The 16,859-nt window shown below is 37.5% G+C and overlaps 1 protein-coding gene across 1 annotated transcript; it reads right to left on the bottom strand.

Annotated features, from left to right (window-relative positions):
• Positions 1-909: 909 nt before the first annotated feature.
• Positions 910-11,337, bottom strand: mRpL2 (mitochondrial ribosomal protein L2). The gene is made up of 8 exons (XM_045761477.2): positions 11,200-11,337; positions 9,418-9,630; positions 8,100-8,247; positions 7,171-7,345; positions 5,070-5,143; positions 3,496-3,589; positions 2,185-2,303; positions 910-1,567 (listed from the first exon to the last, which is right to left on the bottom strand). Exons 2-8 carry the CDS (start codon positions 9,526-9,528, stop codon positions 1,320-1,322), a joined length of 969 nt encoding a protein of 322 aa, XP_045617433.1. The 5' UTR covers positions 9,529-9,630; positions 11,200-11,337; the 3' UTR covers positions 910-1,319.
• Between the last annotated feature and the right edge of the window lie 5,522 nt (positions 11,338-16,859).

Raw genomic sequence — 16,859 nt, 5'->3', positions numbered from 1 at the left:
CCTGCCAACGGGTAAGGATGGAGGAATGAATAACTAGGTAAAAGTCAGAATAAAGAATACCTTTACGGGAGATGGGACAAGAGCGGACAGCTTCCCTGGCGGCGGCGGCCACACGCTAATTTAAAGAAACGCCAATATGGCTGGGAACCCAGCAAAACTCAATTGACTTAAATTTACTAGAAATAAGAAACAGCCAATATTGAATTTAGACGACCACAGGATGGACCGGATTAAAGGATGATGCCTGTGAAACATGTCCTAGACAGTTTAATTAGTTGTCACAAGTCAGTGTAAAAGTGATGATAAAACTACCAATTTATGGTTTAAGTTTAATTATGGCTATTTACACAACTTTTTTTGGAGGAAGTGCCTTAATACAGCAAGTTACAATTTATGTAAAAATTTTATTTTACATTATTTTTAAAGTATTATCTTTCATATTCTGACGTTATAAATTTGCCCACTTGTAAACCGTTAGTTATTTTGTTACAAAATCCTCAGAAAATGAGGACAAGGAACAATTTCAATCAGGTCATTTGAGAAAGGTGCTATTGTTTGGTTAATTTTTTAATATGAATGAGGATTTATAAGTACAGTACTATACCCTTATTTAGAACGGTTTATGCAAAAGCATAGTGTGTCGTTTTGTGGCAGATTGTTATTGCTTGGTTATTGACTTAGTGATACTGTACTTTGGTACACAACTATAGTGGCAAACCAAGTGTGTCAGGCATCTTTCCATCTCTGGCTACGTGGATGGCACACACAACTTGCCAGTATGCAAATGGGTAGCAACATTTGCTGAGAACATGGACAAGGTGTGGCAGTTTTACAGTGTGTGGTCTTGTAAACATTATTGTACGTGTGCCTTTTACGTAGATTTTCAAGGATTAATCAGCTTCTCTTAAAATATTTTAAGCAAAACTTTAATACATTTGGTTAAATTGCATTTTAAATATGCTTGAAGACACTAAGTATGAAAAAAGAAAAAGTAAATATTCAAATAATTTCAAAATAAAAATTACATTTGCCTTTCATAGCAGATACTCACTGTATTTAGAAATGCCGAGAATAGTAAAGACAAATAAAATATATTAAATAAAATACCCATACAGTACTGTATTTTATATTGTCAGGCCATGCTATCAAAACATCTTTGTGTAGTGGAAACTATTGCTGTTCACTATACAGTACAAATAAGAATTTGTTAGCCAATTCTTTCCAACCCCCTCTGCATTGTAATCCCAAAATATGACTGTACCTTGATAATATTCACACCAAAATGAAGTATCTTACCGTACTTTACAAGTCTGTCCTAATTATGTTACACGATTTGTGCGGGGAATGATTGGTCTAGATGGGCCTTCACTGTCGAGTGTAAATTTCATAATGGTTGGCTCCGGCTTCAGAGGACCATAAAACTTGACTGGAGGTAATGGACGAATCTTTCGGCCATGATAACCAGTCTTCCGTTGCCACAGACCAGATGCAGGTCGCTTTCCAAGCCAACGTCGCCTCTGTGCAGAGCCGACATGCTGCTGGCCATGGAGTATGTTAGACACCCGACCTGAAAGTAATTTGTACAGGGACCAATTATGGTCTATGTTAGACACCTGACCTAAAATCTAATACATTCCCCAGGTTTAGATCCTACACCCACAAGGGAAGGCCACCTTGCACACAGTGGCTGCCACGTCAGGGCAGATGCCCACCAGAGGCCGAGACCCACAACTGTCCGAGTGGTAGCGACTGTTGGCTACCTTTTGCCTTTCTGGGAGCAGAAATGGAAAGAAACATCAAGGGGGAAACAGGACATGGCCCTTACATTACATGGGACACATCCAGAAAAACAATTGACCAAAATGAGAGGGAATATAAACCACAGAGGCACCAAAGAGGACATAGAAATTTATTATGTATGCTAGATTATAAAGTAAAGAAATACAGTGTTTAGTTTACCCTGAATAATTATACACATTGTACCGGCACTTCAGCAATGTTGAGGGAACTCAAGTGACCACAGAAATTATATACTGGTAGGTCCTGAGTAATATGGAAATTAGATGACCCCAAGGGGTATGTTCATCAAATATGTAATTGAAATCATGGTTAATAAAACAGCAGAAATCAAAGTTTTGCAATAAATTAACTATATATATTCATGCACAAAAAATACACACTTACCAACAGTTACCATGCACTCGGGATCGAGAGCCACCTCTCTCTTGGTTGGCAGCTGAACGATAACCTTGTCGCTTATCTTCCTCATAATTATCCCTGCCGTACCTGCTGCTTTTACTAACCTGAAAGAGGAAACTGCAGCAATTAAGATACCTCGGATAAAACCCGAACATGAACATGCAATTGGAGTGCAACCTGTCCTCTCGCCTAATTGGTTACCATAACATAAAAAATGCAACCTACTGTGAAAAGTAACGGCTCGCAAATATCTACATTCCCCATGTTGAACTTAATAGGTTAGGTGGGTTGCTTGTCTTCCTAATGTTTCTGGTTAAGTTAGAAGGTTATATTTTTTATGGCAAAGAGAACAGGCTGTAGAACGACGCCGAACAAATGTCATCAATGTTAACAGACACTGGGTCAACATTGCTCCAGCACTATTTAGAAAGCACAACAGAGGAAACAGCAACAGCCAGGAGAAAATGAAATTCAAAACAAGGGATGCAACACTAGTGATAGTACCAATGTTTTGAAGAGTACAGGTACTATCTCTTATGGAATATTGTTTGACTTCACATACCACTATCAAGACAGGCAAGATAGCAAAGCAGGAAACTATAAAGAAATATTATAGGTAACTTTACCTATAATCAGTGAAAAACAAGATACTGGGACTGCATGAAAAACTCAAATTGTTCTCCTTTTAATAAAGGAGAGAGAGCACTCATTACATACACATGGAAAAATACCTGATAATCAGGTCCTAAACCTGCACAATGAAATTACAACATTGTGCAGTGAGAGAGATGGTTGAAGTCCACGACTTCAAACTCCTGCCAACAAAATAAATGAAATATTACTGGAATTATGAAACTTTCAGGAGAGAACTTTACAAGCTTTTACTATAACTGGATCAGCCAGCCTGTAATGGCTGTGACCCTGTAGGCTACAAAGACAACAAGTTTCAAAGACTAGTCAGTCACCAGGGAAGGCTGGCCCTAGGGCAGGCTGTAATAAAGAAAGGATTATCACAATCATCTACAGGTAAAGTACACAAGGAGGGCCAGCCTAGAAAATATACTATACATAGACTTTACATTTATAATTTTGTACACACTTCCAATTTTGTTAATTATGCAAAGCATTTGGACAAATTTTTTAAAATTCATACAGTATGTGGGATTACAAAATGAAGTGTAGGATGATATTTAATATTAAAAGCTATTTTTAACGTAAGAAATCCATCTTAAAACTTGTTCCAATTCTAATATTAAATATTTCCAACTACTGGTATATAATGTACTCATTACTTACCTAGCTCCATCACCGACCTGGCATTCCACACAGTTAACAAGGGTTGAATTTGGCAAAGCTCCCACAGGATAGGCATCCCCTTCTTTTGGCCGCACTGAAAAAAAAAATTGGATACTGTAAACAAATCCACAAGGGTCGTGACGAGGATTCAAACCTACGTCTGAGCTCATCCCCATCCACATATTTGTTCATTGATGCATCACGCTATTGTGATTTCTGTGTGTAGTGTGTTGGATACTGTAGCTACAAAGTATAACATACACACACATACATACAACTGCACTACATGGCCTAGTATCCACGGTCCAATTTACCCAAGAAAAATGCGTAAAAATAACATGAATGTCTGACGAGAATATAATTTAAAAGCCTAATATAAACTAATCATTCAAAGACTTCATACAAACACACTTCATACCCTCAGCATAATTAACAGATTCTCGGGCCAACCTGGATCAAAATCACTCCAAATACACAGCTCATATAACATAGATTTGGCTTCATTAGGACTCCAAATGGGTGTCAGTAAGTTGTCTGCTTGTGGCAGTAGTTCCTACAACACTCCAGGTATACTGCTGGGGGTCTCCCTGCTTGCTCTGCTGAGTAGTTGTTTGTCATGTCTTGTATACCTGCGACGCTAGTACCCCATATACCTGCTACGCCAGAACTTGAATAAAGTGACTGGCCAGTGGGTACCTGAATAAAGAATTGACTGAGTTTGCTGGATGAGTGAGTCCCTCCAGACAAAAAGGATATCATTCATTTGTGAACAATTTCTTTGATATTGTGCCCACCTGCATAAACTATTACCCTGGTATACCTGAAGCACACCTGAAGAGGGTTCTGGGAGTTCTACTCCCCAAGCCTGGCCCAGGACCTGGCTCAACTTGTGATAACTTGGTTCAACAGGCTGTTGCTTGGAGGTATAAATGCCATGTGGATGTTATGCTTGCAAATATAATATTCAACCTTTTGGTTCTGATTTGCATGGGTTTAGATGAACCGTACACAAATTTTCCTTTATACATATGTAATGCCCTTTATTAATCTCAAGACTTGTGTAATGAGGTTTTGCATGACCTCCTAAGGTAATCCCTATGAGTGAGATTACAGAGAGTATGATTGGGCAATATGACATGCATGTTTAACTTTTGGTGAGTAATGCTGATAAATTTTTAACTGGAAGCTACATGGTCTCTGTGGCACAGTCATCAGTGCAGTTCACTCAGACAAAAGGTCCCAGGGTCAATTCCTAGCAATAAATAGGTTGCTGGGAGTGAGGCAAATATTAGAAACATCCTGGGAAAGGTCAGTAGTTGCCCTAGGGGAAACCTTGATAAGTCTAGCAGGCTTCCTGTCCCCAACTATGGCAACCAAATCATAACATTAGAGACCATCCTTCAAATGAAATACATGATTTTTTAAAAGTTCAAGCCAATACATGAAGGCACTTTCCAGCTATCTCATAGACACAGCAAATTTGTTGAGAAAAATGTATAGTAATCTAGTGAAAGCTATAACATATTCCCTACTGGGGGGATACCTATGTTATTATGCAACAATATTATACATACCAGGAATGCGAGGGATGTAGCTAGAAGTTCTAATAAGGTCACCACTCTTCATGTTTTCAGTGGCAATAATGTACCTGATAAATTAATAGAATAGTAGCAGATTTAATAGTACAAAGCATGAACCCTTTATAGCTAATTTTCCCATAAATTAGCTCTATATGATTGTATTTCATTTCCAATCACCTATATGTAATCTCTCACATCATCAACCATATTATGATAGAATAATACAAGTATGAGCAATGAAGATACATAATGAATCTATGAAAAAAATCAAGGCCATACAATGGAGTCGTACCTGCGACCCTGGACTCCTCAGACACACACACTACTGACTGAAACATCTTGTCAACAGTACCTGACTTGCATAGGATTTGAATGATAGCAGATGGTTCCTTCCAAACTCTACACAAGTCAGTTAGAACTTCTGGTCAAGATACTTTTAGCCCATCATTGTTCAGTCAATAGTGCATGTACCCAGTACAAAGAGTTCAGTGATGCAGGTTTGATCCCATTATATGACTTTGGTACATATTCAATATGGTATGCCCCTCTCGTCCTCGTTTCCCTTGACTTTCGCCTCTCTCTGCTCCTCCTCAGTCACTTTCCTGCTCTCTTCAGCATTGTCACAACCAAAAGGCCAGAAGTGTAGGGTACAGTAATGCAAACTTTAGGGATCACAAACCAGGCTATTCTATCTTACCTCCACATTAGGTATACGGCCTACGAAAAAATTGGGGCATGCAGCCCCCAACCATCAGGCCTACAGCCTGGCAATCAAGACAAAAACCTAGAACTATGGCAAAATAGAGCAGCACCAAGGCTCACCAGCTGACTGACTGATGGCTGAAGCAGGCATTGTTTATATTCAAAGCAGCTGAATGTGTCACCAAGAAATGTAAACACGCACACAGATAATAGTAACCCTCAACCAGGGTAATGAGACAACATGGCACCAAGGGACAGTGAAATCCAAACATGGTTAGTGAAAAATTAAACTTGGAGGGAACATCCCAGATAACACAGCACATTGTGGGAAAGTCTGATGTATGTCTCACACCTGAAGTAGAGACAAAAGAGGGGGAAACCAGCCAACTGAAGTAGGTTGAAGAGCCAAAAAACAACTGACTGGACTGAAACTGAAAAACAACAAATCCAGATCTAAAGAAGACACACATTTTCTCAACAAAAATTGGGGCCAACATATTGCAACAGCTGCTCAACCCACCTGAAACATGAGGGACACATGAGCTAAAGCCTAATGAAGCTAAAACCTGAAGGAAAAGCAGGAAATTTAGAAGAGAATGCACAGAGCACTTAAAAGTGCAGATATCTAAGGCAGCTAGAACCTCAATGGCAATAGTGAGGCAAGGACACACAAGGAAGCTACAGCCTGCCCAGTGCTCAAAAAGTGGGGCCACCAAGGATAGGATGGGGACCCACAGTTGTTGAGGTCAACAGCCACATGGAGGGCACAGACTTAACACAAACTTACAAAGACAAGAGGCCTACTGCATCCCAAAGAGCACCTTTGTATCAACAAACAATGATGGCAGCAATTGCAACGTAAGGTATGGAAGGGGAAGCTATAACAACCAAGCCAAGAACACTTACACAAAACTACACAGGAACAAGAAACATCCGCTACCCAGCCCACCGTGCAAACAGGAAGATAAGGTAATTATCAGAAGAAAGCACTAAGCATATAGCATTTATGTGCAAACAGGAAGGCACACAGGATGCTGGGACTAGGCAAACATTGAACACCAACCTGGAACACTCTTGAGGGCATATGTAGCCAAGGATAAGAAAGGTCACCTACGAGACCCAGCTGCACCCTACTCACAGGAAGCAGGAGCCAGGTGTAATTGCCACACACACACAAAATCAAATGATTCTCTCCTCATTAATGGGACAAATTATCCACTAGAATTCTCTTAAGAAAATTTGCACAAATCATCCTCAAGAAATATGAGTTTTATGGGAAAATAAGATGTGAAAAAGATATGAATCGATAATAAAAATACCAGAGTAACAGCAATAAAGCACTGATATGTTCATTAATTGAAGTCCACAATTAATTAAAAACAAAAAATCTTACCTTAAATTAGTTCCACATCCTACAAGAGCAATACGAGCTGAACGGTTGGGATCATACAAGACACTTATAACCCGTTCTTCCAGAAAGGTACCATCTTTGGGGCCGGTCCTAAACCAGTCAATCCAGCGATAATTTCTTTTTGCTCCACCTCCCAATGTTCCCACAATGATACGACCTGCAGAAAAAAAAGGGCACAAGATATTATTGGGTATAATTCCGCAATGGAATTCATAGCACTAAACTTGATCAAGTTATGTCTATTCCTGATGTGTAGCAGAACAGCTAATTAAAAAATTCCAGAAGTCTTTGACGTATAACTAGTGGGATAATTGTACAAGGGAGAGTAAAATGCATCCCCAGGTTGGTAAGGGATATTTCTAACTATCCAGAGTGGTTTAATGAGTACAGTACTTGCCTATGTCTAGCTTTTGATATGCCTGGCCTCGTATACTATTGTTACAATTGTCTATGCACCAATTTAAGGAGGGGGGTCGGTCCAAATGCCCATTTCCCCTTCATGAAGTCGATGAAGATGAAATTTTTTATGCCAAGTCTATAGAGTTTTATCATATGTTCATGATATTACACAATTCAGATACTGACAAGCAAAATGTTCTGATGGTAGATCTGCATTTTGGGAGCTACCAGCACTTATATGTATAGTGCAACATTTTATGGGTTGGCTGGGCACCACCAGGTACCCTCTACTATCATATGATCACCATCCATTCATTCAACATGTAAAAACCATCTCAGTACAATATCCTCAATGTTGCAGTTGACGGAAATTTGCACTCCATACCTTGTACATTTTCATAATACAATTTGATTTAGAAACATGAAATTAGTAATAAAAATACTGCACTAATGCAATTTGATTAAAAAATATACAAAATAAGTGAAAGAAAAAAGTTAATAAAATACTGTACCTGTTTCAGGATCACGTCCCCCTAGCTTAGTAGTTTTGAGATGCTTAATAGTATATTGTCCATCCTCTGGGAAGTGTACTTTGTAGCGGTAATTTTTACGATCACCAGGTGCAGGCATGTTGACATGGCGGATCTTGAAACCCCTAACCTGCAATTTGGATTAATGTACAGTACTCTGAAATGTAACAGAATGTGAAAAAATCCCCAAGAACAATGTGTGAACCTTGACTAGCTGCTAACTTCCTGTACTTGTTAAAACCACTAAAGATGGTGGCTCTCGGGTCAATTCAGATAAATATGTAGGAGATGCAAGTTAAATTTAGCCACTCCAAGCCTCCTGAAAATACATCCCAACAGTCCAAAAGCTGTGATGTCTATTAAACAGTTATTGAGACTTTCACTTTCTATGACCTTTGGGGATGTTGCTACATTAGTTTTTCTTTGCAATAACCTAAGTTGTTTCATATGCATTCATATCCTGTACAGTACTGAAAATATTTCCTCTTGCTCAGATGCAGCTAATATATCAATGTCTGAAACATCTTATACACTGGAACCTCGAGTCAACAAACCAAGATTCAGCGAATCTCCAATTGGAATGCACTCTTTCCAAGCCAGATTTACTCGCCCGATTTGACATACAGTGTAAGAGTTCGCAGAAGCAGGATATGTTGTGGATTTGCTTAGGATATTCACAGACTGGTAGAAAAGTTGTCCATCATATCACAGGTTAAAATTTAACATTACCTTAGTGAAATCAGCCCAAGGAGCATGGGAAATATGAGGGTATGATCAGTATCTCTCTTAATAGGGCTTCAATCACCTTTTTAATGATTTTCACAGATGGATGTAAGATTAGAAGAAAGAGTTGGGGGCCTTGGGAAAGCCATTGAGCATATTTAAAACAAAATTCAATGGTTTGTTTTTTATTTCCAGTTGCAGAGGTTTTAATTCAGTAAAATATGGGCCTTTCTTATTTTGAATATATGATTTTGAGGCTATAGTGTGAGAAATATACTAGGTGTGGTCAAATCTCTTTAGACAAGTTCTCTAGGCAGTTGTCCTTCATATGACAGGTTGGAATTAAAATTTTGCTTAGTGAAATAATTGTAATCCATCTCAGAATATTGTGATCACATGAAGATGACAATCCCTTATTTTGTTTGCTTATAAAATATATCCAACATATATATATATATATATATATATATATATATATATATATATATATATATATATATATATATATATATATATATATATATATATACTGTATATATATATATTATATTTATATTGATAAGAAAATATTTCTTACCTGCTGGAGTGAGTTTGGAGCAAATACTGTAGTTGCCAAAATCATTCTTGAATTTAGAGTGATGGCTCCCATTTCCCGACATAAGGCACTCACAGCCCTCACACTTGCCATCTTGACTCACACGATATTTTATTTTATGTCAGGCAACAGGAATAATGGATAATCTGATTTATTTCTACTACTTCAGTGCTGCATCATAACTACCTTACTAATCTGTAAATAAAAAAATCTTTAAAATTAAGTATACAGGCAAGACAAAAATAAAAAAAAAAATATATGAAGTTGAAGTAACGAAATTATACATTTAGGTATACAATACAATGTGGTATAGCAAACAGCCCATGAATAAAATTATCCTACTTCTAAAACCAATACAAAGTTAAATCACCTATAGAGGATTAGATCACACCTATATAGGATTCAATCACATGAAAACAATCAGAAAAGGAATCCTCAAGGAGGATTAACTAGGGATACAAACAGCACGTTGTAATAAATCAGCCGTTTCTCTTGATTTTCAAAACCTAACCAAGCCTAAACTAATGCATCCTAACCTAACAATACCTATTGTTTTTTAACAAACAGAAAACAAGTTTTGTGGAATTATTTTATATACGATTTTACCAAACTGAAGGTTGCTCACCTTCACTCACCTTTAAAACCTAACCTAGCCCATAATAACTCAACCCGGCATAACCAAATCTAACTACAGTAAATAGTATCTATAATTTTAACTGGAAAGTGATTTTTGTCGAGATGGCTGTAAATAATTGACAGTAACCCCAATTGGCATATTTGGCTTACAGGCCACGTTCGACAAAGTAAGCCACAATTCTTAGCACAAACACAATTTGAACTACACAAGATTAAACATGTACCACTAAAAATTATATGCACTGTGGCTACTAAATATATAATATAAAACCCTGCAATATACATTATAAAATGCTTCCAATATACCATATAAAACTGAACCAATAGAGCGTATAAAAATCTACCAATATACGGTATAAAACCCAACCAATATACTGTATGGTATAAAACCCAACCAATATACTGTATGGTATAAACCCATACCAATAGATGGCATAAACCCCTACCAATAGATGGCATAAACCCCTACCAATAGATTTTTGGTATAAACCCCTACCAATAGATGGCATGAACCCCTACCAATAGATGGCATAAACCCCTACCAATAGGTGGTATAAACCCCTACCAATAGATGGTATAAACCCCTACCAATAGATGGTATAAACCCCTACCAATAGATGGTATAAACCCCTACCAATAGATGGTATAAACCCCTACCAATAGGTGGTATAAACCCCTACCAATAGATGGTATAAACCCCTACCAATAGATGGTATAAACCCCTACCAATAGATGGTATAAACCCCTACCAATAGATGGTATAAACCCCTACCAATAGATGGTATAAACCCCTACCAATAGATGGTATAAACCCCTACCAATAGATGGTATAAACCCCTACCAATACACAGTACTGTATAAATCCGTACTAATACACAGTATAAACCCGTACCAATACACAGTATTAACACGTACCAATACACAGTATAAACCCGTACCAATACACAGTATAAACCCGTACCAATACACAGTATAAACCCGTACAAATACACAGTATTAACCCCACCCAATATACAGTATAAACCCCACCCAATATACAGAATAAACCCCACCCAATATACAGTATAAACCCCACCCAATATACAGTATAAACCCCTAATAATATAGGGTATAAAGCGAGCAACACACCATGTCAACAAAGCCGTGGAGGGAGTCAGCTGGTCGTGGTGGCTCACGCCGATGTTGCCACATTGGGCTACAAGTAGCTGTTGTTGTTGTTAAAGATTCGCTACCTGGAACAAAAAGTTCTAAGTAGCACGGGCTATGGTGAGCCCGTAGTGCCTCTACAAGTAGCGAATTGGGCTACTTTTGAGAGCCCCGCGCTCCCAAATTTTTAATTTCGCTACTTACTACTTTTTGGGCTAATTTAAAAGCAAGATGTGCTAATTTGGGCTATTAATGTTAAGAATGTACGATTGCGAGTTACATGAAAGTAACTAAGCTATAAATAATTGTAATTAATAATAATTGTAAATATTAATTAATACTAAATAATATTATTAAATAAATTAGTCCCAATTCAATGCAGAGTTTTCTTCCAAGCACAGAAACTTGTAAATATAAATACAAGATAATAGATAGATCGATAAATAAATAGACAACTTTCAAATATTGCACCAAGTAATGGCGAAAGGAAAAAACTAGACAGTATACATTACATTTGAAATTAATAATGGATAAATGATAATAAATTGGTGTATGTTTGTATGTATACCAGACAAAGTCCATTTAATGCCAGAATTTAGCCATTTTGTGTAAAAACTTTTATATCTAATATTATTAATTATAACAGTAATCGAAAAAAGTCATAGTTTGTATATACAAGAGATGAAACAGAGAGCCATGAGCTAGAGCGATGTGCTGAGCCCATAAGGAGGCCGAGCTTCCAGAAATACCTTCCTGTGATTGGCTGTTGCGGGGAATACCAACACTCTTTTATGAATAAAATTTAAACTAAGAAATAGGTCCTTGTGCACAACAACAAGGTTGTTGTGAAAAAGACAACAATTTCTGTTTTGCACCTGACAGAAATCTCCATCTAACTAAATAATTTACTCGAATAAGAGGGCAGAGCAGTGTATCATTATTTGTGTCAAGGTAATCCCCAAAAATAACGTCTCAAGTTAGGTAGCCAGCCCATGTTTCTGTAACACCCGTTACATCCTGTTGTATTTAATTATCACTTTATTAATATTTTTAAATACTTAACATTTCACTTTTTAGGTAGATTAAAGTTGAAGCAGAATGTCATAAGCAAGGATGGTGTGCTGAATAAAGATGATTTATTAAGTGGATGGAGCCTTTAGCTGATCGCTTCCTGTGATTGGCTGTTGTGTGAATGTCAACAAAGAATATCTACCAATGATATGCCATTTATTATGCACCCCATACCATCTGTGGGCGGAGCTTGGAACCTCCTATCCGAGTGCAACAACCCACCTTATGGGTTGCTGTTTGGCTATTTATAGTGCGTTGGGAAAAATAGAGATGGCGTTAGTTGTATTTTGTGGGGTAATTTGTTATAAGTGTAATTTGATGTCAACAGATGGCGTAAGCTGTATCTTATGGCTACTATTGACCTGCCAGTTGATAGTGTTCTTATCTGCCACAGATGGCATCAGCTGTATTATTATTATTTTAATAATATTATTACATTAATAATAATGTATTATTACTACTTTAAACACTGATCTATACGTCTAGTAGCTTATAATAAGGTTTTATACCGTGCTGGTATTAGGTAACTAGAATTCTGCAATTACTTTTTTTTATCTACTGTTGAGGATATGTAAGACAAATGTAAGGTTTTGAGGCTAAGTAACGAAGATAGTTACAAGATACGAGCCAGATGGTGTTGAGATTGCAAAAGGGATTATGATAAGAACTTAAGCCAAAAAATCAATGCATAAAGTTCACAAATATGAGACTAGGATTTATTTCTCGAAAAGTTAGCAATAAAATACGCTTTCTAGTTCTTTATTTTTAAAATTAAGACCAGGGATTCTGTCTAATGAAGCTGCAAGCTAAAACACCGTTATCCTATAATGTTCATCTGTAGCTTGACCCTAAATACTCGTTTATTAAACGAATTTATTGTTAAGAGTTCATTAGGAATCATCTTTGTTGAAGGCAGAGTTTCCAACAAATACCTTCCTGTGATTGGCTGTTGCAGGGAATGCCAACGCTTATATGAATAAAATGCGAAATAAGAAATACGTATACGTCCTTTTGCTCAATAACCTTGTTGTTGTACAAAAGAAAAACAATTTTTGTTTTATATAAGACAGAAATTTCCATGTAATTGAATAATGTAGAGCAATAAGAGGGCGAAAGCATTGTATCGCCGATATTATTTGTGTGAGGCAACTCCCACTGATGACGTCACAAGCTAGGTAGCCAGCCCATGTTTCTGTAACACTCGTTACATCCTGCAGTATTTAATTATCACTTTATTAATACTTTTAAATACTTAACATTTCACTTTTTAGGTAGATTAAAGTTGAGACAGAATGTCATAAGCAAGGATGGTGTGCTGAATAAAGATGATTTATTAAGTGGATGGAGCCTTTAGCTGATCCCTTCCTGTGATTGGCTGTTGTGTGAATGTCAACAAAGAATGATCTACCAATGATATGCCATTTATTATGCACCCCATACCATCTGTGGGCGGAACTTGGAACCTCCTACCCGAGCACAACAACCCACCTTATGGGTTGCTGTTTGGCTATTTATAGTGCGTTGGAAAAAATAGAGATGGCGTTAGTTGTATTTTGCAGGGTAATTTGTTATAAGTGTAATTTGATGTCAACAGATGGCGTAAGCTGTATCTTATGGCTACTATTGACCAACCAGTTGATAGTGTTCTCTTCTGCCGACAGATGGCATCAGCTGTGTTATTATTACTTCCGAATTCCCTTTAAACACCGATCTACAAATCCCTTGGCTTATGATAAGGTTTTATACAATTTATGATAATTATTAGATAACTGGAGTTCCGCAATTACTTTTATTTATTAACTGTTCAGGATATCATCATATAATGTCTAGTTAGGACGTACTGCTCTCGATTGATGAAGATTAAGCCACCCAAGAGATGGCACGGGCATGAATAGCCCGTAAATACTGCTCTCGTAATATTATTCAGGGGGGTGGGGGAACTATTAAGTGAAAGCGCCAAGCCATTACGACTATATAGCACTCGGAAGGGATCAGGATACGGATTTGGGATGGAACGGGGAAAAGGAATGGTGCCCAACCTCTTGGGCGGTCGGGGATTGAACGCGGACCTGTAGGAAACGAGACCGTCGCTCTACCGTCCAGCCCAAGTGGTTAAGCGTAATATTATTAAAACAACAATTTATGCATATAATAACAGCATTTCTCATTAAAAATACTTGGATATATCGAAATTTGGTAGTGAATTCCAATCTAGAAATCTCCTAGCTATGACTAAACTGTACTTTGTAATTATTTTTATGTACTTACTACTTATTATTAAATTATTAAGTACTTACTATAATAATTAAATTATTTTATTTAATATTTAAATTAAATGATAAAATAACAGGTAATAATAAATCATTGTGTAGGAGGGACAGGCAGCCAGTGTGTATATATACATGTTAGGCTTATACCAAGGTCCCACAAAGGTGCCACAAAGGTGCCAAATTAAAGACTGGGTGCTGCTGGCGGCCCTGGCCAGGCTGAACTTCCGCGCCCTTATAATCACCATTGTTTAATAATCTTCACAGGGAGAAACAACTGTAAATATAGGAATAGTTTATTACAACATACACGGTAAAGAAAACAGCTCGGAAACTAAGGAAATAAAGCTGCCGAAAGTTAGTTTAGTTCATTTATTATGCACCCCATACCCATCTTGTGGGCGGTAGTGGAAAGGGTTACAGAGGCACATAATGGGCTCAGGGACTGAACCCCACAATTCATTTAGCTAAGCAAGTTACAATCTTGATGAGCTAGTTACAAAATTCAATATAAGTCATCACATCAACAATGGGTTCGAGATCGACCTCAAGTACAGGTTCTAAATTAAGCAACTGACATATGTTGAGAGCTAGTGTCAAAATTTATATGTTTGTCCTGCACACCGCCCCCCATCCAGTGGGAAGCGGTGGATAGGTTACAATCACTTAGTTACTACCTACAGTTAGCAAACTGGGGATATTTGGCTAAAATTTCTGGTAGCAGATCATTTTGAATGCCGAAAAAAACATTGAAGTCCATTTCAAGTTCAAGTATGTTTATTGTCAGTTCGTTCATGCTAGGCTTGCAGTTACACAACTGGTCGGGGTCCGCTTACACAACTGGTCGGGGTCTGCTTACACAACTGGTCGGGGTTCGGGGTGCACAATAAACCACCACTCGCTGGTTGAATAGGGGATGCTTAATGAACTATCCACCTCTGGCGGCAAAAAATCAATGTGTGTGTGTGTATGTGCAGAAATAATATTAATAAAACAATTAACATCGTGTAGTGTACTGTACTCTATATATCAAAATATATTACTTTGAAACCCATATCATTCACTAAAAAAAATTGGGCTACTCTAATTACAAATTCGCTACTTTTAGACCGTCAGCTCGCTACTTTCAGCAATTTAGATCTGGCAACCCTGGCTCACGCTGGGTGCGTTCAGGGCGTTGCTGGTGGCCGCGTTCCACCACGTCTTGGAGACTCAAGAGTCCCTCACCCAGTCAATCCCAAAACCACTCCAGAGATGGTTTTTGTTCTGTTTTTTTTTTTTTTAAGTTTATTTTCCACGACAGATGTGGCCATACATTTACAATGCTAGCCACTATATATATATTTATTTATTCTCTCGTCCATGGACAGGGTTAGATACGATACATACATTTATGGCTAATTCTACATATTCAGGATTCGAGATACGGTCCCTTATATACGGTTCCTTAATGTGCGTTTACAAAGGCGAAGCCAGCTTTCACATATACACATATATACATACATAAATCACATACACATACATGTATTTTTTACGTCTCTCTTACTTTGACAGTGTAAGATAACTGCTATAGAAACCTCAGTGTTTTAGAAGCACTCTACCACAGGTGATTATATTGTTATCACAAGCTCAAGCTATAATTACTTTACAAATGTTATATAACTGCTGCATTACATAGTCAAGCTTGGCTACAGGTCCAGTATATTATCACGTGTTCCAGTATTCTGATAGTATTTATATACGCAAAGTTCAGCATACCTCAACCCAGGGCCCAAGGGTGACGAAAGTCAGTCTGTATATAATTTACGTTTCTCTTACGGTGACAAACCATATAATATAATAATTGTGTCGGGGACAGGAAGCCAGAGTGTATTCATACACGTTAGGCTTTTATCGAGGTGCAATTTTGTTTTTTTCTTGTACTATTTTTTACTTTTCTTTGAAATACTTCTTTTCCGACGTCAGCGTTCATTCCTCAGTGTAGTTGACCCTCACACCCAACCCGTCTCAAATACTTCTGGAGTTATTTAACACTGCATTCTTTGGTGTTTGAAATACTGTACAATAGTGACTTATATCTAGCAGATTTAGGACAAACCACATATATAGATTAATTGCACATATAATGATGTAGGCAATGTGGAACTTGATTAACATATTCCATGTTGATATGATCATACATATTGTTGTTGTGAAAACGCTATGAATTGTGATTTGTTAATGAAGCATTTTAAGCAATCTTTTAGCAAGTAGCAGCCAGTGTTGTGTAGCGTTGCTATGGCAACAGTTCCACTTGTCCGAATA

Source organism: Procambarus clarkii, chromosome 45, assembly GCF_040958095.1.
Source record: "Procambarus clarkii isolate CNS0578487 chromosome 45, FALCON_Pclarkii_2.0, whole genome shotgun sequence".
In the NCBI taxonomy this organism is placed as follows: Eukaryota; Metazoa; Arthropoda; class Malacostraca; order Decapoda; family Cambaridae; genus Procambarus; species Procambarus clarkii.
The sequence above is the reverse complement of the archived record's forward strand: the minus strand, read 5'-3'. Positions and strand labels throughout refer to the sequence as shown.

Coding starts and splice junctions, on each gene's coding strand:
- mRpL2 (XM_045761477.2), bottom strand. CDS start 9,528: ATGGCAAGTGTGAGGGCTGTGAGTGCCTTATGTCGGGAAATGGGAGCC. Junction 7,346..8,099: donor GGGACGTGATCCTGAAACAG/GTACAGTATTTT, acceptor TTTTTTCTGCAG/GTCGTATCATTGTGGGAACA. Junction 5,144..7,170: donor GGATGTGGAACTAATTTAAG/GTAAGATTTTTT, acceptor TTAATTTATCAG/GTACATTATTGCCACTGAAA.